Consider the following 21608-nt stretch of genomic DNA (forward strand, 5'->3'; position numbering starts at 1 on the left):
TATTAAAATGCTCTAGATTTGATTGTTAGCTTCACAGTGCAGAAATCTCCCCTTGGACTAATGACATTGTGTATTCCTAATATATTTTTTTTTTAATATTTTTTGTAAGTTATTTTCTGCCACTGTATATCAAAACCATTGGGGAAAAGTTGCATTCTTTAGTTCCCAGTCACAGAAGCCTTGCTACGTAGCCTTTACAAAAAAGCTCCTTTAGATGCATTGGCCGAGGCGTTTCTTGGGTAGAAAGCATTTGATGCTACTGGCTGCTCTGTGGGAACGGGTATTGTTATCTCGTATTAAAACAGTAGCTCTCTGCATTCAAGCAGATTTATTCTGTTATTGTTCTAGCCTCCCAAGTTCACTTCAGTCCGCAACCCCTAGAGTGGAAAGAGACATTTTTAAAGGACTACAAAGTTTTCAAACCATTTAAATAGTTTCCAGCTTTCCTAGCTGCATGTCTTGTTGCACTGATCTCAATTCCAGTCTCGACTGGACTGTAACTTTCCCTCCTCAGAAGGAAATAACTCAGAAAAATGCAAAGGACGGCGTCCTGAACACGGCCCTGCAAATACGCTCCATACTCCTCAAGAGTTGTTCATGCAACCCTGGGCCATTCTGCATCACGCAGAGGATGCTCAGGAGCAGAGGTTTGATGTTCAGTAAGACCAGCTCTGGCCAGGATGGAGTGTAGTACAGCTGCACTGTCTGTTCTCAGTTTTAAACAAACTGTATTTAAATTTGTTAAATAAAGTCATGGTTTCTAAGAGCCACAATACCCCAGAACTCCATTATCAGAGACAGTGCACGTTTGGTGTTTCTCTCATAGCCTGAATCCCCTGGTTCCTGGAACAGAAAGCAAGGGCCGAGTGACTTCTCGGAGATTCTGAACAGATTCGCAGTTTGAATTCGATCTCTTCCTAAAGAGATGGCAGCTCCTCAGCGACTGTGGAGCTGGTGAGTTGAAAAAATACGTCACGTTTTCCTAAATCCCGTGTTAAGAAAAAAGAGAACGGGACCCAAGATCCCAAGATTTCACAGCAGGTTTAACTAGGAAGTACAAATGTGCCCTCACATTTGCAACTAGGTATGTAACCCCTTTACTTCCATCCCAACCAAAATCTGCTCCCCGTTCATTTATAATGGGGAATTTCATCTTTAGGTGCTTTGCAGGGAGAGCAGGGTGGAGGGATGACTTGAAGACAATCTCGTCCTCTTCTCCTCCTCCTCCCTGCAAGTTCTCCTTCCTGCCTGGCCTGAAACATAATGACCCATCCGACAGAGGACAAACCACATTTCACTTTTTAAACCTTTTTTTTAATTTCCTTTTTGAGAGAGACAACCTCCATAGCAAAACTCGGTGGAAAAAAAGCCCACATTCAAGTCATTTGACAACCAACTTAGCTTCCAACAAGTGAACAAGTAATGGCCTCTTTGCAGAGTGAGTCGCTGAATTCTGCCTGGAAGCACAACAAAATGCTTTTCCACACCTCGTTACTCACATGTTCACCAACTATATTCTCCCTATCTAATTATAAAAACGAGGAGGCCAGTAATGACACGTTTTTAGAGTCACTGGAGAGCTGAGCTTTCAGTTCAGATGGCTTCAGTTCTTTGTCTCTCTCTTCTCCTGCCTCCAAGCACCGTTTCACTCCCCGCGTTGCATTCACCAGACGGTCCATGGCACCATGCGCAGCCACCCAAGCTGTGGCTCCTCGCTGGTGCAGGGAGATGAGCTTCTGCATCCATCGATGAAACAGTGGACTCTGGTTCCTTCTGGGCCCATTCTCTCTTCCGAACTTTTCGCCAAAGAGCAAATCCTTGACCTGGCTCTAGTGGAAATGGAACATGCCCAAGGGCCTGGGCCGTCGTGTCCCCAGACATGCAACCAGGAGTATTCGAGATGAACCAAACATGGGAAAGCAGCTCTCATCAGTCCACGTACTGGGTCCTTCCTAAATAAGGTATGTCGACAGACTGTATTATCCGTCCGGCGGTGCGTTCTTCAAAAATGACAATCTGCAGAAGAAAGGGATATATAAAGTTCCTTCATACAGAGGCCGAGCTACTTTAAGTGTTTTTAGGAGGAAAAGGCATACAATCACAGCAGGGGAAGGAAGCATCATTTAAAGAGATCAATCAATATGAGCCTGAACAGGATCTGTGATTCTTCTCCGGCACCACATGATGCAGAAAATGAACGAGCATCAAATCAGGTTTGTCTTGATTTTGAGCTTGATGCAGTGCTTTGAAGTTTAGCTGCCATCCTCATCATGTCTTAATGGTTTTCAGAACCATACTGTCAGCTTTAGAGCAGCACCTTCCCTAATTGTCACAGATCTTAGGAGAGATGAGTGTCCTTCCTCTCTGTTGTGCTGGTTTTCAGCTAGAGGTAGGTAATACACACATTGTACGTGTCTCGCTCTTTGGGACATGACTCAAAGCAGCATCTTTAATAATACAAACAAGCAAAAAGAAATCCCACCAAATCCTCTCACCTCGTTGCTCCCTTTCCGCAACCAGGGGCCGGGAAGGTAGAGTGTTTCCTGAGGTCCAATCTTCCAGTAGCGGCCCAGGTTCTGACCATTGACAAACACAACTCCTTTCTCCCAGCCCTGGAATCGGGACAGCACACAGAATTACTGATGCGACTGTGCTGCCCTCCAGGAGACTAAGTTACCGGCACACCTGCATTCTTCCAGGCCACTTTCTGCGGGTTTTCTGCTTGCTTTCCCTGTGCAACTCCCTGAAGCCGTGAACATTTCAATAAGCCCCATTGAACAGGAGTTATCCTTCATGTGCTAATTAAAAGGATAAAGCTTTCGAAAATACGCAATTCATGATCCGTGCTTGTCTAGGAAACTTCATCTTTTTGAACAGGCATATCTTTATTTCTTCTCAAGCAGAGAATATCTCCCCTCACCTATTTCCCAGGTGACGGAAATAGTCTAGGTACTGAATAGCATAATTTGCAACAAAGCATAAATGAAAAAGCGAGCAGTACAATAATCAGTGGCGTGAACCTTGGCTCTAGGGGAGTGAAATCAGGGGAGAAAGCTTAATAATACTTCACATCTGCAGTTCTGTGCAAGAGCAGCAATCTTCCACAGAAGAAGATGTGAATGCCAACTCTCATGCCATGGCTACAAAGTGGTGACTCTTTCCGTATCACACTGAGAAGGTGGAGATACACCTAGTGCCTCCTTTACTTTTTGTGCCCGTTGCCCCTCTGAAACTAAAAAAGAAATAGCATTTGTGCATCAATAAAAAGACGAACTGTTCATCGGCAGCTCTGCGGGGTCAGTATTGCGCGTGTTTTCTCATCAGAACCGCTACAGACTGAACAGAATTACCTGCCAGCTTGAGAAAACGTCTACACCGTCAAAATAATTCGCTTTCTCCAAGATCAAAAGAAGACTACGGACTACAGGACAGAGCTCAGTCAGAGCTGTTGCACAAGTGTCTCTCTAACCAGTGTTTTAAAACTCTTGATCAAGGAAAAACGGGGTGAATACAAAAAGGGACTTGCCTGTAGCTTCAAGAAAGTGTCCTGTGGCTGATGCTCTATCCACAGCCTTCCACGAAAAAAAGCTGGGCCGACAAAGTAATCTGGGACCGCGCTCCACCCGGCCACGTGTCGCAAGCTGTAAGGAAAGGACCGAACACAACACTGGTCTCGAGATCATTCCAAAGTGCTGCTTACAATGGCGGATGGATAAAGTGGCACCGTTTTCTGCACTATTTTGGGCAAAGGTATCAGTGCAAAAATCCACCTACCTACTTTTACCTCGTGTTGCCTTTCCGATACATCTAACTACTGCCTATTAGATTTTGCGCTGCTGGGAAACGGTTGGTTTCAAATAGGAAGAAAAACAGTTTAAACGCCACAAACCTTTTCATGAAGCCAGGTTTCATCTCCAAACTGTAAATCTTGAAGTTTCTCAAGGGGGTTTTATTCAAGAAGATGTCACCAATTAAGCCTGTAAGAGCAATGGGGTAATGAAGAGTTGAAAACTAGCTAAAGCTGATAGGTCTTCCTATTTTAAAGTGAGGAACAGCAGGAGATGGAAAGCAGCCACATTCGGCAGTGGAATTAGAGTCCATATGGTCCCATTGCTCATCCAGATTGAGTGGGGAACATTACTGCACCTTGGCCTCTCCACTCTCCCCTTCGCTTCAACTCACCGAGCAGAAAACATCATTGGCACACGCAGCAGATGGGGTTTTGTTGTTATTGTTGAGTTTTAGTTAGCTGTCCACATATAGATTTTTTTAAAGCAGTAGATCAGTTACTTCTCTAATAGGCGCAGCAAAATATAACATGGACAAGCACTAATGTCCAGTGCTGATCCAGTGCTTTTTATCCAAGGATCTTAAGACATCTTAGTAAGTAATTTACCTTGAGCACTCTCTTGTTAGATAAAGTCATTCTTCACATCGCAGGCAAAGCCTGGGTGCTAATCCAGCTTCCTAATGACAGAACTGCAGCTGTGACTGCGTAAGCAGCGCAGAGGATTTATACACCTCTTCTGCAGTAAAATAAAATTAGTACAGTCACGTGCCTAACTCCATTAGTCTGGTTTGTATAGTTTTTGCATACCGTTCCCCACTAAAATAGAATCCTGGGGTTTCAACCTCTTCCAGCTCCACAATTGTATGTGATAGAATTTACTAAAATGGTGAAGTCTGCTCAACAGGATGCAATTCATTCCTCCTGATGCTGCCTGTGTTTTTAAATGTTGTGATTTTCCAATATCAACCCCCCCCCAGGTGAAAACAGAGATTTTAAAAGATATTTTCCTTCTTTCCCTGTGAAGTAACATATGACAGAGCACAGGAATGGGTCCTAGTGCTGCATTGGGTCTGCAGTTTGGTTCTGCCTAAAGCACACAAGAAAAAGACAGTTCTACCGTGTTTAAACTCAGACAACTATCCAGGACAGTTTGGGAACAAAGGACTTAACTGACCTTTCCTCTGTTCATTCAATGCCAGGCCATAATTGACGCGACCACGGTTCTCTACCAAGAGCCTTAGCTGCCTGAATCCCTGTAAAAAAGCACAAAAGGAAGAGCATCAGCTGGACCGGTGCGCAGCATGTGCTGTATCAGCCACAGCGCTTGGTTAACAGAGGTCAGTAGAGGAGCTTGAGAGGGGAGGTGGCACCAACATCTTTGGCAGTTGCAATTGATCTGTTTACTTAAGAGTTCTGGGTTATGTGACAGAACAGTGTCCCCGTATCTTTCAGCTACTGCAAATAGTTACGCGACTCAGAAACGCTCAGCCTTTTCATAAACGTTTTCTTTTTCTTTCTGTTGAATTTTAAGTACCATATTGCTATCCCCCACAGAGCCAGAAATGGAGTTTGACATAGTACAGGCTTATGTCATACAGCTCTCCCACAAGTCATAAGAACAACTAGTGTATCCACCCACGCACCCACTCCTGGGAGCCACACACAGCTCTGCCAACATGCGTCCCATCAATACATTAGTCGTATTGCCAACTTTGCCAAGCTAAGAGCTACAGAGAGACATCCCCCCTCGTTCTTTTGGAGACCCAAAAGGTGCAAAAGCCCCCAAATCCCCTTAAAACCTCCTCTGTGCTAAGGAAGGTGGATGTAATTGCATAAACGGGGTATTGGTACTCGGTGCCTATGGTTTGTGGCAACTTATTTTCTCCCTGTGGTCCTGGTTGTTATCCTGCTGGGAGCAATCTGCGGTTGTTACCTGTCCCTCGGGGAGGGAGAGCTCCACTGCGTTGTAGTCCAGCTCGCCAACATACATGGTGTTAACAAACACCTGCAAAACAGAGCACAGGAGAGCGACGTCTCATCAACCACACTCTAATCATGTGTTGCACAGGTCACTGAAGTTGTATTTGTGTTTCCATCCGACTGAAGTTAGTCTCGGTTGTCCTCTGCTCCTCACCTGTGCTCGGTCACGGACGTGGTCCCGTGAATGCAGGTGTCCACCACCAAATATGACAGTCTCGTAGAGCACATACCCGTATGACTGCCCGCTGCTGTCATTTACGTGCAGATTCTCCATGTTAACAGGAAACTCTGACTTAATGGGCTGCAAAGGAGAAACAGATTTAACAGTGGATGCAGCCTCTCAGCATTGACACAGAGGCAATTCATTTAAGATAGGTGTTCCGCTCTGCCACAGGTTACGTTTACTTTTACTGTTCCACCCTGAATTACCTCAGGACTCTATGAAAGCTACAGCAATGAAGACAAGGTACCAGAAAAGGGAGCCAAGGACTTGCAAAACTGGAATTCCAGGACAAGCAGCAGTAAAAAAGGTGAGATAAAAGATTTGCCTCCTTGACAAAAACATTCCCCAACCTTATCCTCATGGGATAACAAGCCAGTGCACTAATCGCCTCTCCCACCTAAAGGGTGATGCCTTTTAGTACCAAGATGCATTAAAATTGGTAGTACCTGTAAAAGAGATGGTAACACATCCCAGAGGGAGATATATTGATGCAAGAGGATTGCACCATACGAGGCCTTGCTTTCAATCATAGGAGGGAGAGGAAGGGGCTGGCCTGTGATGCAAAAAGAAAGAGAAAGATGGAACAACTATTTCAGATACAAAAAGCCAACACAGATTTAAGGCCCCTCCAGACCTCCTTGGGTCAGTCTTTCCATTCAATTACAAAAAGACCCAAAGCAAGCGTGAGGGCTGAGTGAGAATGACAGTTATTCTGCAGCCACAGCCACCTATCTGACCCTAGAACAGATTAGCAATAAGATACAACAAACAAGATAAAATATAACCAATGATGTTTCCTTCAGATGTGCATTTATTTCCAACATACACTTCCTGGCATAGAAAGAAGCTGCTTAAATGCTACTACCTGCCTGCTGACAGACAAGATTTATGTCCCTTGTCCTCCCTCCCATCTTTTGGAAAATGCAACCAACCAAAGTCCCAGGCCCCAGCAGAAGGGGCAGTTTAAACAATTCTCCGATTTAACGCTGTAAGTAGAACAGTACTTTGGTTCTTGGATGTATAATTACCAATGATCATGCTGAAGAGTTGTCGGAGCTTGAAAAATTTGGATGTATAGTCTCCAGCCTCTGTCAGGACAGCATCGTAATCTGAAAAAAGAACCACATATGTTTTAAAAGACATAGAGCAGCTCTGGGACAGCCTTCCCGTACACTGCCATCAAAGAAGTAAATCCCAAGACACAATTTTCTTGGCATGGAAACCTGTACACTTCTGTGTGAATGCAGCTAGACAAGCATAGAGTTGGTTAATTTGGAGAAGAGCCACTCACTGAGGAGCAACAGACTTTTGGGGATCTAATTTGCACATATCCATAATTTTGCACAGGATAAAGTCAACAGTTAATGATTCTGACAAACAGCTGTTGGGATGAAAAGAGCTTTACAGTACAATTTGATTTGGTAAAAGTAAAAACCAGAACGGTATCTTGGATCACCCTCTTTCCCTAGAAAGAAGAGCCAGCATGGCCATAACATAAAGTCATGATCTGCCATTTCTATTCCCAGTTCAGAACCAGGGGATCCTCCACATCCTGGAATGGGTCTGGAAATAGGAAACATTAATTTAAGCCCCCATTTAGATGGGCATTTGCTTCTGAGCTATGTTCCAGCTCATTTCTCCATGACCAAGTGGTTATAGTGGCCATTTCTCAATGCTCCTGCCAGCTTTATCCAGCCCAAAGCATCGTCCGAGCTGCTCTCTCACAACAGGTGCACGGGCAAGGCAGTGAAAGGAAACTCACCGTAACTGGTGACATCTGACTTGTATTCATCAGCCTCCAGAGCACCGTTCATGAAGCCGAAGTTGGTGCCTCCGTGAAACATGTAGAGGTTGATGGACGCTCCTAATTTGAGGACGCTTGCTACGGTATTCACCATTTCTGGAAAGGAAGAGCAGTGCCAGGAAGGCCAGAGAGCGAGCAGGTGGGTTAACACGCTTCAGTAACGCAAAGCACACGCGTGCTGGTCCTTGACAGTCAGTCACACCCGTGTAATTACAGGGATTTGTATTCTGCCCTCAATAAGGGCAGCAAAAGGCCCAAGTTCACTGTTTTCCCACAAAAGGTAAAATAATCCTCTCTTGAGGAGTGATTATTCTCTAGACAAGTAATGTTGTTATGATGGAGGTGTCACAAAACTTGTGATGTTTTTACCAAATACAAATAAAGTCTTCAGAGGATTTAGATGATCTCAGGAGGTGAAAGAGACGATCTAAACCCCTGGGCTGCATTTTTAACATCAACAGAGAGTAGCACAAGGCCTTAGGACACATTGACACTAATATCTTAAGATGTTTGGCTCTCTGCACACCCCATAGAGTCCTTCTAAGAATAAAAAGAAAAACATATATTGTTTTAAAGAAGAGCTACAGTTTCCTAACACCACTAAAGAAAATCCAAGGCACAGCAATGGGACCCACTCACTGAGGGATTATTCATTTACAGTTAAGCAGTTAATTTATAATTACATAGAGCAAAGGTTACAGCAGGACAGCAAATCTGGAAAAGTTAGGTGTCATTTTTCCGTGACTGTTTGCCAAGCAATAAACACCCCGATCTACAAAAACAGTGTATGGTGCTCACCATCTGCATCAAAGACGTAGTGAGGGCCCCCCCAGTTATCAAACCAGCCGGTCCAGTACTCCATCACCATCTTGGGCTGATCTCTCTGCATCAAAACAAAACCAAAGGGTTAAAATGCAGACAGGGCAGCCTTGCACTCAGCCCTATGTTCCAGAGCATTGTTCAAACGCAGTTTGGCAACCTGGTTTACAAGAGTGTTTTCTTCCCCAGTTGGCATAAAAAGCAGCAGCTAAGGAGCTCTGAACAAGTGAGGAACAAGACGCTGTGGAATGCCCGGAACAGGCACAAAGCAAAAACCATGGCACACAGGTGATACCACACAGCTCTGGATATTGTTTGGTAAAGCTGTAGCAAAAAGACAAACCAACTGTCACTGTTTAGCTTCTGCTGGATATACACATTTATAAATGTCTGCTTATCAGCTACGCCGCTGCCAGCTGAGGGTTTGCAGGTGCACGGCAGCCAGCGCTTGCCAAGGTAGGAACAGTGGACCTTAGCGGCTTAATGCTTTTTTAATGCCGCATATGGTGCTGGCAGGAAAGAATTAGCCTTTGCAGGAATTAGGTCTTCATTAAAAAGGCTCTGCACATGGAGCAATTGCTTCCCACTTAGCTCCTGTAGAATTCCACCCAGCCCCATCGCACTGCACAGGACAACGGGCTCAGCCGGGCTGGCACTCCCTCCTCACGGTGTTTATTTCTAGTCAAGGCAATTTTGCCCTTGATTTGATAAGGGCTTTTATCTGATGGCACATGAAATGGCCGAGGTAAGTGGCATTAAAGAAACACGTGTTTCATTAGGAGAAAACAACTGCAGGTGCCTGTATCAATCTAGTTGTTCCAGGTTCAGACCAGCTCTTGGAAATGCGTTTAATCAATCCATCCCCAGTGAACTGGTCAAAGAAGGAGTTTTACCACCCTCTGGAATAAAAGACGATAACAAGGAAAGATAACATAGCTTCATAATCCTTACAAATATGAATGACAGGCTGCCTATCTGGTAATTAGTAAGCGTGGCAAAAGAGGAGCTGCTTTTATTAGGTCATGTTGCATTCGGTTTGTGGGGAAGATGCCTCCTGTTCATTTGCGGGGTTTGGGGAATTATGTACGACCTAAAGAAGGTGAAAGCACATGCAGCAGAGCCTCTTTTGCCTGTACAAGAAAAGAAAGCAAATAAAAGCGGTGGGATTCAGTGTTCAGCAAGCCAGCAGCAAGGTTTCGTTTATAGTCCAGGCAAAAGCCAATGGAAAAGATCAGAAAAGAATCGATCATGGCCAGGGGCAGATATCAGTTGTTCACATCTTTCCAGGTTGACATTTGGAGCAAGCAGAGCTACAGGGAAAGAGGAGGACAGAGGATGCAAAGAGAGAGAACCTGTCACTCAGCACCAAACCTGGTTATTCCCTCACTGCTCCCTCATCACGCAATCAAGACACTTTTTGCATCAAGTGTTCATTAGGCACTTCGCTACCCCTGATTCACATCTCGGCAGCACAGGGGGTTGAAGATGCTCAAGCGACACCTTGAATTTGAATGTTTTTTTGCTGCTAAAACTACACTGCGTGGAAGGTGTTTTGGGAAGCGCATCTGAAATTCACGTGTCCCTCTGACCGGTGCTGCTGCAGGTCCCAGCAGAAACGGGACCAATAATCTCTTCCCAGCATGCCATTAATACAATATTACATATCTACACTGAATATGAAGTATTGGAGATGCCTGGAACACCCATCGCAGTGTACCCTGAAAGAACTGCTGCAGATCAGCACCCAGCATTGAAAACTACAGCTTTCAAATGTGCTCTTGACAGCACTCACAGCATCAAGGTAAAAGAGTTTGCTGCATCGTACCTGTACTGTGTCCAGATATTTCAGGAGCCCCGGTTCCAGCTTCTGAAAGTTAACAGTGGCCAGCGCTATTGAGGAAATAAAAAGGTTTTATTAATTTAGACGCATACAAAATAGCTTGGGGAGCATCTCCTCTGGCATCAGCCCAGCACAAGCTCAGAGGGAGCTGGAACATCCTCTGAACCACCAATACAACCTCCTCAGCAATTTCCCATCAAAGTTTTCACTCAGTGTGCAGAATCTAACTGGACGGCAGCACACAGTGGAATACTTGCAGGCCATCGTTTTAGCTCCAGCGTTCAGAGATACTAGAAAGAGAAAGCATCAGAGCAGCTCGTGGGGTGTCAGAAGCTCTAATTAGAGGCTGTAAAGCACTTGGAGATCCTCAGATAAAAGGCACCACATAAAAGCAAACATTATTAGAAAGCCATATCTGGATGCCACGCTGATCTCTCAGGCTGTAGCTGCAGGAATCGCTACCCAAGCGATATCTTACAGTTGTCGTGTCTGTGGGGGTGGGCGAGAGAAACCCCAGCACGAGTGAACCACACAGAAATTGTAACGGGAAGACTTATCTGTGCTTCTGTTGTGTGTGTTGTGACAGTCACTGCTCGATCTTCAAGCCCCAGAGTGGGAAAATCTGTCTGCAGATGCTGATGGATTAGAAGACACTAATCTGGTACCACTGTCCCAGCCCCTGGTACACGTTGAACCATTTCCATACCTTTCTAGCCCTCGGTCACACTGGTGATGTCTCTCCCAAGAAACTTTGAAAACGCAGGAGCAATGGTATGATACTGTATTAAAAACTGGCATCTTATAAGAGAGCTGCTAGCAAACCCAGCCCCAGTTGTGTCAGACAGAGCACTTCAAACAGAATGTTTACAGAAGCACAAGCTCACTATTTATACTTTGATTTTAACAGGCTGACCTATGTAATGCGCTGGGCTGAAGAATTTGGCGCGGGCAGATGTGGTGGGAGAACAAAACGAAACGGGGATGTAGCATGGATGTAATACATCAGCTGGCAATTCGCCACTGATGAACAGAACAAACAAAACCACTGAATCACTGCATTGGTTTTCAACTCCAGTATGGAGTCTTCTATTTTCTTCACACGCTGGATTTTGTCCTCTCTCCCTTAGCGCTTTCATAACCACCTTGCTGCTCTACCGCTTGGTATTCCACGCAACTGATTACTTGACGTGTTGGCTCTAATGAGCGGATTGTTATGACATCTAAGAGGCAAATTGGTAACAGAGAGCTCTCAGCATGCAAAACGCTGGAAGAGACAACCCCGAACAACAAGGAGCTCCGAGGCAGCAAACATTCCTGCAGAAGATGGGGAGGGCTGCAGGGATTTCCACAGCAGCTCTCCGGCAGGGAGACAGTGACTCTGTGTGGTCACGGCCAAAAACTGCTGCACGCCAACAAAAATACAACTAAAAAGACCACAGTACTGGGGGAGGCCTGTGGACTTCAGAGCTATAGAATTTGTCCCTCTCGTCCTTTCAAATAGAAGTAACAGGAGGAAACAAAACGAGGGAACTGGGAAGATCAGGATCACACTACACCCCAAACAGTCAGATTTAGAGCATGAAACTCAAACATCTGTACCTCGGCTTCTTCACAGCGAAAAGCAGAAGAGGCACTATGCAGCATTTTTAATAGAATAGAATTACTTAATTACTTAGAATTACTTAATAGAATTACACTTTTTAGAGGGAAAGGGAAACTGGACATGTTTTTGCATGACACGTATCTGACACCCTCCTTTCCCTGCCTGCACGCCCCAGAGCAAGGTCACGGAGAAGACAGGGCTGCCCTGCAAAGCACGGCTTAACTTACAGAACGTTAGATTTCAGATTCTGATGGGCTTTTTGCTTCTCTTTTTAATTGCAAAGCAGTTATCTTAAGTCACTACTATTAATAACTGCTGAGGTACTTGACGAATATACACTCGCAGCAATAAGAAGTTGTATTTTTAGCCTTTTAATCTGATGGAAACAGCACCGAGAAGGGAAGGGCTGGGTGCTGCCACCTCCTGCCGCAGCTCGTTGGGAAGCTCAAATGCCCAATGCTGGGCAGAAGGCAGCCGAGAATTTCTCTGCACACACTGATTGGAAGCGGAGGGGCACACGTTCTCATTCAGAGGTGACATTTCCGCAGCCACCCCAGCAAAGAGCACAGTCCTACCTTGCTCTCCCACAAGCACGTACCTCCCTCCACTAAGCCGAACGACAGCCCGTTCTTGTTGTCCGAGGTCATCAACAGTTCCACAATCCCCCTCTTTAACAGGGCCTAAATCAAAGAGAGGAAAAGCCCTTGTGTTAACAGCCTGACTTTGGTATTTGTCAGGATATTAAAGCATTACAGTACATCATCACATTCTCTGGGGAGAGCTTGAAATTGGTAGCGGCTTGGTAAGAAATATTCCTGTGACATCTCCCATTCCTCCTGAAGCTTCCCTGCCTACTTTCTCCAGCTTAAAGACAACTGATAAATCTTATTTTGTTTTAGAAAGCTGGACCTGTTTCTCAGTGATGCATCAAACTTCAGGATTTTATCTTCTTCTGAGGTCAGTTTAATAAAGAGCTTCACTGCTTTCCATCATGTAGAAGAAACAAGAAACGCAGCTCACCCATCCTGCCTGACTAACAACGGAAGCTCCAAGGGGAAAACAGCTGGTTTGCCAGTGAACGCCATCACAGGACAGCTCAGGTACCCAAGTTCTTGAATAGTCAAGTCTGAATGAATTTACTGGTTCTTCAATATCGCAGCACTGTATGAAACAGCACTCTAAGGTTTTTAAAATGCATATGCACACACAAGGTTCTTCCCATTAGGATTGTGCTCTTACAGTTGTTGTTGTTTTACAGAACAGGGGCTGAAGTCTGAAGGAGAGGTTAGGAAATCCCAGTTGCAAATTAACCCCTCTTTTCACTGTACCTGTACAGGTAGTCACCCCTTCAGCTCCAAGGAGCTTTGAAAACAAGCCTTCAGTCTCTTGATTCTAAATTACTAACTGTAAAATGGTGATAAAGACACATCAGCTCACACAGGAGTTGTCATGTGCACCAAGTAGCTGATGTCTGTTGTGTTTAAAACCTTTGCATTTAAACCTTATGCACACAGACTAGACCTGGGCATCGCACACAGTCTGCATGAGAGAAGCATTACAGCACCGAGTTTAAAGACAAACCCAATTCAGAGTTAAGACAACCTGGTTAGTTTAGCAACTTATCATCACTAAATCGATAACCTGAACAGGTGCTGGTATCTGACAAAATTCAGCTACTGAAGACACCAGAATTTCTAACAAATTTTATTATGATAATTCTTTGAGCGCTGCATTAATACTCAGTTTCTTCCTCTCCTTGTACATGATGCAAAATGGAGAAACGGCAGCGAGCTGCCACACATTGAAATGCGTTGCAGGATTTCAGGGTGCAGCAGAGAACCCAGGAATAGAAGCAGCGTCTGAGGCAGACACAGGTGTGTGCTCAGCTAATCCCAGCCGAGGTACTGTGTGCAGAGACAGGCCCACACACCCTTTCATGGCCCAGATGATTTGAAAGGCAAAGGCGCTGCACCCAAAAGAGTTAGATAAGGACAGGGATTTCAGGTTTTGTGTGAGTCGTGGGGTTTTTTGAATGGGTATATTAATTCCAAGAATATTGCAACGTTGTCATATGTGCTAGATGCAAATGTGAATTAATCAACATTGCTACATTCAAAGCTCAAGAGCCAAACCAGAACAAAGACCAGGAGCTCCACCTCACATTAGATCCCACTCCAGCCAAAAAGGAAGCCCTGCAAATCCTGCTCTCCCACATTTTCATCTTTAACCACGATAATATACTTCCTTAGATGTATGTTGCACACAATACCAGAATATGATGAAACAGCACTGCAGAAATACACCCACGGTCCTGGCAAGGACACTTTATCTGTTCTGACAAGTTTGTGAAACATCGCAAGCTCCTTCATCACTAAGCTATGGAAAAGCAAGCACAGAACTATGCTTAAAACTTATCCAGAAGAAAGAAAATGTTCTAAGGAAGGCGGTTTATAAGATTCACCACAGAAAGAAGTAAATGTGCTGACATTACCATTTTAACATAGGTCATGTAGTTTGGGTCCTTGGCGTAGGAGCCATATTCATTCTCCACTTGCACGGCAATGATGGGACCTCCTTTCTTGTACTGTTGGGAAAAGAAGGGAGAAGTTGTTCACCAGGATTTCTGAAATCCCAGCGGCACTGGCTTGCAGGAAAGATGCACGAGCCTCAGCTCCACGCTCTCGTCCTCCCAAAGGATAGTAATGGGTTGTACTTGCCTGAAGAGGGACCACGATAGGCATTAGATGATCAAAATAAGCATCCACAGCTTCTGTGAAGCCCTTGTACGTTGTCCTCAGTTGCATCTCTGGGTCTTGCAGCAGCCAGCTATGAGAAAAGCAGCAAACAGAACCTGTTAGAGTCTCCTGGCCAGGAATCACTGACCTTTCTTCGTCAGGTATGGACAACTCCACGAGTTATGGAGGGACACCAAGTGCAGCTGGCTACCACTCATGCTTTTAAATGGTACAGACTGCAATCGCCAAGCTCTTCCCCTTCTTCTTCTTCTGTATTTTGGGCCTAAGCTCATTTAATTAGTTTTCCCAATAAGATTTCAAGCGCTAAACTTGCCACTCTGAAGGTTACTCTGGAATTCCATGTACCCCCAAGGGCACTGCACAACCAAGTGCGCCCTCATAAAACCCCAATCATCACTCAAAGCAAAGCCTCTGGTAATTGTTCCCATGGTTTCTACTGCTGATTTACAAGACTTAGTTCACTGGCTTGGGGTTAACACACCAAAGGGTGATTTGTTTGTGAGCAGAACAATGTAGTGCTATAACAATTTAAGCAGAGTGAGCTTGTACCTTCTTTGTCTCTGCAAAAAGAAGGCATTAACTAGTAGTGGTCTGAAATACTCAACTCCTGTACGCTACATGCAGCTGCTGGGCTTACAAAATCATCACCTCTTTATCTGCAAAATGAGAACAGTACTGTTGCTCTTTATCAGATAAGTAATCCCCAGATGTTGTCAAGGCAAAATGGAGACACGCTGAGGTTTAAGCTCTGTGAAGGTGAGGAAAACAAGCGGTACGTAACCCAGCGCTGGTTCCACTGGGATCTACTAACAAGTCTCAATGCTGATGTATTCACCTCAGCTCCAAAGCCTCTCACCAACAAGCTGCGTGCTTTGGGAGAAAATACAGCAGGAGGCTGGAGAAGCGATGGGTCCTCGCTGCTCTTGCGTGTAGTGCCTGTGTGCTAGTAGGACTTTAAAATGGACCTGAGACGAAGCAAATCCGTACATCAAGCTGCAAATACCACTGTTCGTATTCTACAGACAGTCAAGTTGCAACAGCATTAGAAGATGGGTTTCCCCAGTTCTGCCATAACACAATTATTATTTTAAAGAATAACTGCTCAAAACAGATTCTGGATCCAAGTTCACTATCAGTACTGCTTAAGAAAGCTCAATAACATAATGGGTCTTCACCTGCTTTGGGGACACAGAAATAAATATTCCCATCTAACAGCCAGCCATCCTACATCTTTGAAAGGGGCTCAGCTGTATGATATGGGGGGTTGTGGTTTTGTTTGGTGTTTTCCACAGTCCCAAACAGTTTTCTCAGCTGAACTATTTACACACTTACCTGGGCAGACCACCAAGGTCCCATTCAGAGCAGATATAAGGTCCAGGACGCAGTATCACCCACAGTCCATTTTTAGCTGCCAGTGAAAGGAAGGCCCTGGAGATTGAGACAGCACAATTATCGTCCGACAGCAGAATCCCAACTCCATGCGCTCCTAGTACACCCCTCACCATGAAATTTAGGTACCAGAACCCAAAGAGAATTGCTTGATGAAACAACTATACTGGCTTGGTACTAAACCTGTAAGTTCAGGACTTGAGCAAGCAGGAGAAGAGTTTCCATTGCCTGATCAAGGCACAGGCTTTCCATCAGAACCTGGAAATGACATCTTCATCCAGAACCAACACACGCACCCTCCCCTCAAAACAGGGCTATTTAATAACAGAGCTGTCTGTACCACATACTCTAGATCCAGGTTTCGACTGAAGTCAAACTTCCCTCTTTCTTGTTCGTGAAGGTTCCACGGCACGTACCTGAAATGCAGAGTTAGGGCTGAAAAGGGCACACGAGAAAACTCTGCTCTCCCTTTGTTAGCCAGTAAAAGACTCAGAGATTACCGCATGTCCACATTACAAGTGTCTATTTACCTGTTATTTGTGCCTTTCATTTTCCTGACAAGTCCTTACTTGCACTCTTTTCCTGTACCCTGCAATATCCAAGTTTCTCAAGACCATCCACTGTGGTCTGTCTCTAGGTATATCTTTCATTCTCCAGAACAGAGCGATTTTTAAATCACAGCTGTGCTAAACAGCCCTTCCAGAGCCCAAACCTTCCTCATCAGGCCAACATTAAGAAGACACTTTTCCAGTACATCTGACAGACCTCAGTTCCAGTCGGTATCTGATCACACTGCAGTGTGTGTTGACTAAAGAAAACCTGAATCCCCACTACTTTTTTTTGGTGCCTTTTATCACAATAGCAAGTACAAAAAGACATTGTTATCGCTCACTGGAATTAACGACAAGAGTCGCACCAACTGCTGTGGAAGAGGGGACAGGCTGCAAGGTGCCAGAGCCTGGGGAGCGAGGACACTTACGTCGTGAGGGTGTTTAAGCCACACGCTTTCATCTTGAGCATGCGGTCCTCCCAGTATTCCCTGGGGACTCGGAAATAGTGCATGGAACCTCCAAATATGCGGAAGGGCATCCCCTCCAGGAGGAACTGCGAGTTTGCTGTCTGCAAGCCCAGGGTCCTCCCCCATAACCGCAGCGGGATCAGCTCACTCCAGTTAAACCTGGAAGAGAAGGAAGGACACATGAGCACCCAGTGTCTAGTAGAGAAATCCGTGCTTATCATAAAGAAATCTGTCCCCTAAGAAATGCTCCTCTCACCCTACCTGGCAGGATCATGTCTGACCTTCCATGCTCTTTGTCATCCTGAGCATATAGACTTTTCAGAAAGCTATCAAACAGGTGGAAGATCTGCCCAAGATGTGTATTTAATATTCATTTCATTACCAGCTTCTATCCCGAATGCCCCAACCCACTCTGCTGTACTTTACAACCAAAATGTAGCACTGCTCAGGCTCAGATCGTGAAACTAACTGGCCGAAAATAAAAGATGGGAAAGCTTTCACTCAATAGTAGCAAACGCTTCGTAACTTATGAAACGTGTGATCTCCATGTTTTGCGGTAGGATGGCATATGCTGGCTGATTTCCAGATCACTTCATTCATCACTTAGCACAGACGAGGTCTGCTGTCATCACAAACTTACCTCTGCCAGCGTTACTGCTTAGATTAGTTCCTTCATATGCTATTCGCCACATGAACTGGAGCAAAGGAGATACCAGCTTGCAAAGGAGGTTCTGAAGCACTTACCAGCTTCTATACTCAATACAGCTCCATTTGGGGCAGCTCCTGCGTGCAAGAAACTACTTGCTATTGCCTTACACAGCTCCCCAATTCATTTTGGCTGAACCGAGAGAACATGTTAGCAGCCGGTCCAGACCCAGAGCAGGGACACTGCCTCCATCAGAGCATCCCCGTCCCACAACGCTGAATACACAAAGGAATGAGACAGTAGCAGCTTGTTCCGCTGAGACGTTATCACAGCCAGATGCGAGGGATAAATTCCCACCCCAAGAAAGCAAGAGCGACATTCCATTTGAGAGGAATGTCGCACTCGGAGAAGAGGGAAATACCTAATCCTCTGGCTGTTTTCTAGGCTTGGCGTAGAGCGGGTATGAGCAGAGGGTGGGACTTGTCAGAACTCGCGGCTCACAGAGATTGTGAACCAGGAGCCGGCAGCGATTGCCTGTCCCCAGACACGAGACAGGGAGACTACAAGGGAGCTAAATCTAAGAGTTCCAGGCTACTGCACGGGCTGGCTGAGGAGCTCAGAGGGTACCTGTATAGCACAGCATCCTCACAGGGCTCTGAAACAGCCGGCAGCAGGCACGGGTAATACCTGGAAAAGGAAGCCTAGATTAGATACTCACTGCCTGTCATCAACGAGCGCTTGCGTGCATTAATTGTGAAACCGTTTACGAAAAATAGCGCTGAGCAAGGAGATAGTAAAGTATCCCGTTCGGAAAGTGGTGCAGTAATAGCAGAGTTCTTATCAAGGTAGCGCAGCTCACACTAGGAGAAATAAGCACAAAACACCTAACTCCAAGGGTGACTGCCTGAATAGGAACAGGACCAAAAATACTCATCTATACAAGAGACGAGGTACAGCCAGAGAATGATGGCAGCATTGCTCCCAAGGAATTACTGTGAATTTTACCATGTGGGAAGTGGTTCTCAGTCCACACACAGGATATTGTATGGCTACTGTCCCTCTGTGCTGCTAGAACTACATCTTAAACAGACCGCAACTTCTGCACATCAGATCCTGAAACTGCAGCTACACCTACTTCTGTTCCTTGGTGGGAAGCCTGAGGTGGAAAGCTCAAAGGAGACGCAAAACTCCAATTTTAGACTGGACAACACCTAAGTTTCCAATCTGTTTCTGAGGCAGGTAAAGCCCTAAATCACCCCTGCACACAACAGTACTGCAAACTGGCACTGGTGCCCGCACCAAGGCTGTGCTCAGGAAGCATACATAGCCAGATAAAAATAAACAAATCACTTAAGCTCATCTTCTTAATCCGGGCATAACTCGGTTGGCAAGTTTCCATCAAGTTTCCTACCTTAAAACTTCCCGGCTCCAGGGTTTTTTCTCACCACGAATGCCTGGAAGGGAACTCCCAGCCTCCCAATATTTTCAACATATTATCCTGAAACCCACATCTTTCAAGTGACTTCTGAAAACAATCTTCTGTGACTCAGCAGAGCTTCATCCTGTTACCCTGAGCTGGATTTCCACAGCTCAAAGCCCACCTGGGCTCTGTGCTTCCTCTTGAGAACAACGTAGAGCTCCCAGCAGATACTTTTTCCTCATTTCTATAATGACAGCACAGATCGCAAAGATTGTCTTTGCTAAAGCTTATTGGCCTCCTTTGTCCCTCAGTAGCCACTTCCTCCCTGCTTCAGGGAAGTCTCTTTTTTTGCAAAAAAATAACATTAGATTACCAAGTTCGCCCAGCACAGAAGCTTCAAAATTGAGCTGGACAAGTTGGTTGTTAACAAACTGTCTCTGTAAGACGTGAGCTGAAGCGCAAAACACTACACGCAGAATAGGAAAGTCACAGGTGAACCAGACAGCTACGCTAAAGCATTTGTGCCTGTCAAACAAAACCCTGGCTCGAGTCCTCTCTGCATGAGATAAGAGCTTTAGTGTTGGTATTGGTCCACCACATACCCAGAACGGTTGGGAGAAGAAGCTAATGGTAAAGAAAAATAAAGCCAAAAGGGGAAGAGGTGCAGAGACCATTTGCTTGCTTTGCCAATACCAAAGGACACGCTTCAGAGGACAAGCGACTTTAGAGTTAATCCCTAAGCCCTGCTTAGACCTCAGAGGGCTTTGCTGTTTATTCTGGGCTTCCTCTGGCCATTGGAAAGTGAAAGCTTTGTGTTGCCTTCACTCACGACTCGCTGTCTGCGTCGGTCGGACGAGCCCCAGGTGCACACACAGATAATCATCTCTCCATTTTCTAATGCAGTTTATTCTTGGGTGACTTGGGCCATGGAGGAAAACATCAGGTACCAATGGACACAGCGTTTTATAGATATACTTTACAGGGACAGAACTCTATGCTTTTACCAGGTATCAGTTTGCAACAACCCTCTGCTAAGAACAGATGTGGCACAAACCCAAGACCAGCTATAAAAGAATTCTGCTTCCAATTAAGCAAAGATTTATCAAAGCTTTGAGGATCAAGTAACTTCCTGCTACGAATTTTAGAACACGTTATAAAATATCAGAGATATAAAAAGGACCTGAGTGGCAATAAATAACTACATCTTCCCTTGCCTGAAAATGATCGCCAGCCCTGTGCTGTGAGGGACTGAAGAGCTGCTGTCACTTGGCACGGAGAAGCTGCTGTGCACACATACACCAGGAATGAGCATCACCCCCAAAATGAGCGTGATCTAAACCACCCAGGGGTTAAGATAGAACCTTGAATAACTCCTTGGTACTACAGGTGGGCTGTAGAGGAACAAACATTGGCCTGGAGCATACAAACAGGGCCAGAAGAAGAAACTTAGCGTGGTTCTGAAAGGAGGTGACACCCCCAGGTCTGTGGGTACCATGCTGCTCAGCCCGTGATGCCAACACAGGGACATAAAGAACCAGACCCAGGGCAGGCTGGAGCGAGAGGGAAACACAGCTCTGGGGTGAGCACATCGAGACACCCGTGACGGGCCCAGGGATGGGTTAGATCTGCCAGAGCGATTGATTCGCAAACGAACATCATCCGTCAGAGCCGCGGTGATGTAAAGCCCGACACCAGCAGCAGGGATGGCATTAGCCTAATGTAGGATCTAATTTATAGCGCTGGCAATTGGTCTTATCCATTACTTTCCATGCTAGACAAGAAGTTGTGTATATTACATGTACATTTATGTAAAGCTGTTAAATGATTTCCGCGGGGGGTAGCGCTGCTGTCCCGTTTCCCACGCTGGAGCGATGCTCCGGTCAGGGACTGATGTGCAGCCCTGCGCATTCCCGTAAGAAAACGTTTTGATTCTATCGAGCCTGACTCGCCGCAAATTAATTTTTCCAGGTAGCGAGAGGGAAGCACCGACTTAACGAATCGTTTTCCCGCAGCACTCCCCGATTCCCATGCAAGCGCAGTCGCGCTCAGCCCGGCCGCAGGCGGGACGGCGGCACGGCTGACAGCCCGACCTGCCCCCGCCGCCCCGCTGTGCCCCCCGGGGCCGTGCCGGTTCTCACCTGCGCAGCAGCAGCCACAGCACGAAGACGAGGAGCCCAAAACCCCCGAGGCGCCGCTGCCGCCGCCCGCCGCACGGCCACATGGCGGCCGCGGCCCCGGCCCCGGTACCGCCGCCGTGCCCCCCGCCGCCTTGCGCCGCTCCGCCCGCCGCCCGCCCGCCATTGGCCCTCTCCCCACCGCC

At 46.0% G+C, this 21608-nt stretch overlaps 1 protein-coding gene across 1 annotated transcript; it reads right to left on the reverse strand.

Annotated features, from left to right (window-relative positions):
• Window positions 1-1929: 1929 nt before the first annotated feature.
• Window positions 1930-21509, reverse strand: LOC308048668 (beta-galactosidase-1-like protein 2; the record flags this gene model as incomplete). The annotated part of the gene is made up of 20 exons (XM_080357941.1): window positions 1930-2016; window positions 2496-2612; window positions 3527-3641; window positions 3890-3977; window positions 4965-5043; window positions 5724-5795; window positions 5925-6071; window positions 6440-6546; window positions 7022-7102; window positions 7756-7893; window positions 8596-8680; window positions 10442-10506; window positions 12658-12739; window positions 14551-14643; window positions 14777-14885; window positions 16148-16243; window positions 16552-16620; window positions 17184-17381; window positions 18496-18555; window positions 21427-21509. 20 exons carry the CDS (start codon window positions 21507-21509, stop codon window positions 1930-1932), a joined length of 1971 nt encoding a protein of 656 aa, XP_080214067.1.
• Between the last annotated feature and the right edge of the window lie 99 nt (window positions 21510-21608).

This window comes from Nesoenas mayeri, assembly GCF_963082525.1.
Source record: "Nesoenas mayeri genome assembly, chromosome: 22".
NCBI classification, from domain to species: domain Eukaryota; kingdom Metazoa; phylum Chordata; class Aves; order Columbiformes; family Columbidae; genus Nesoenas; species Nesoenas mayeri.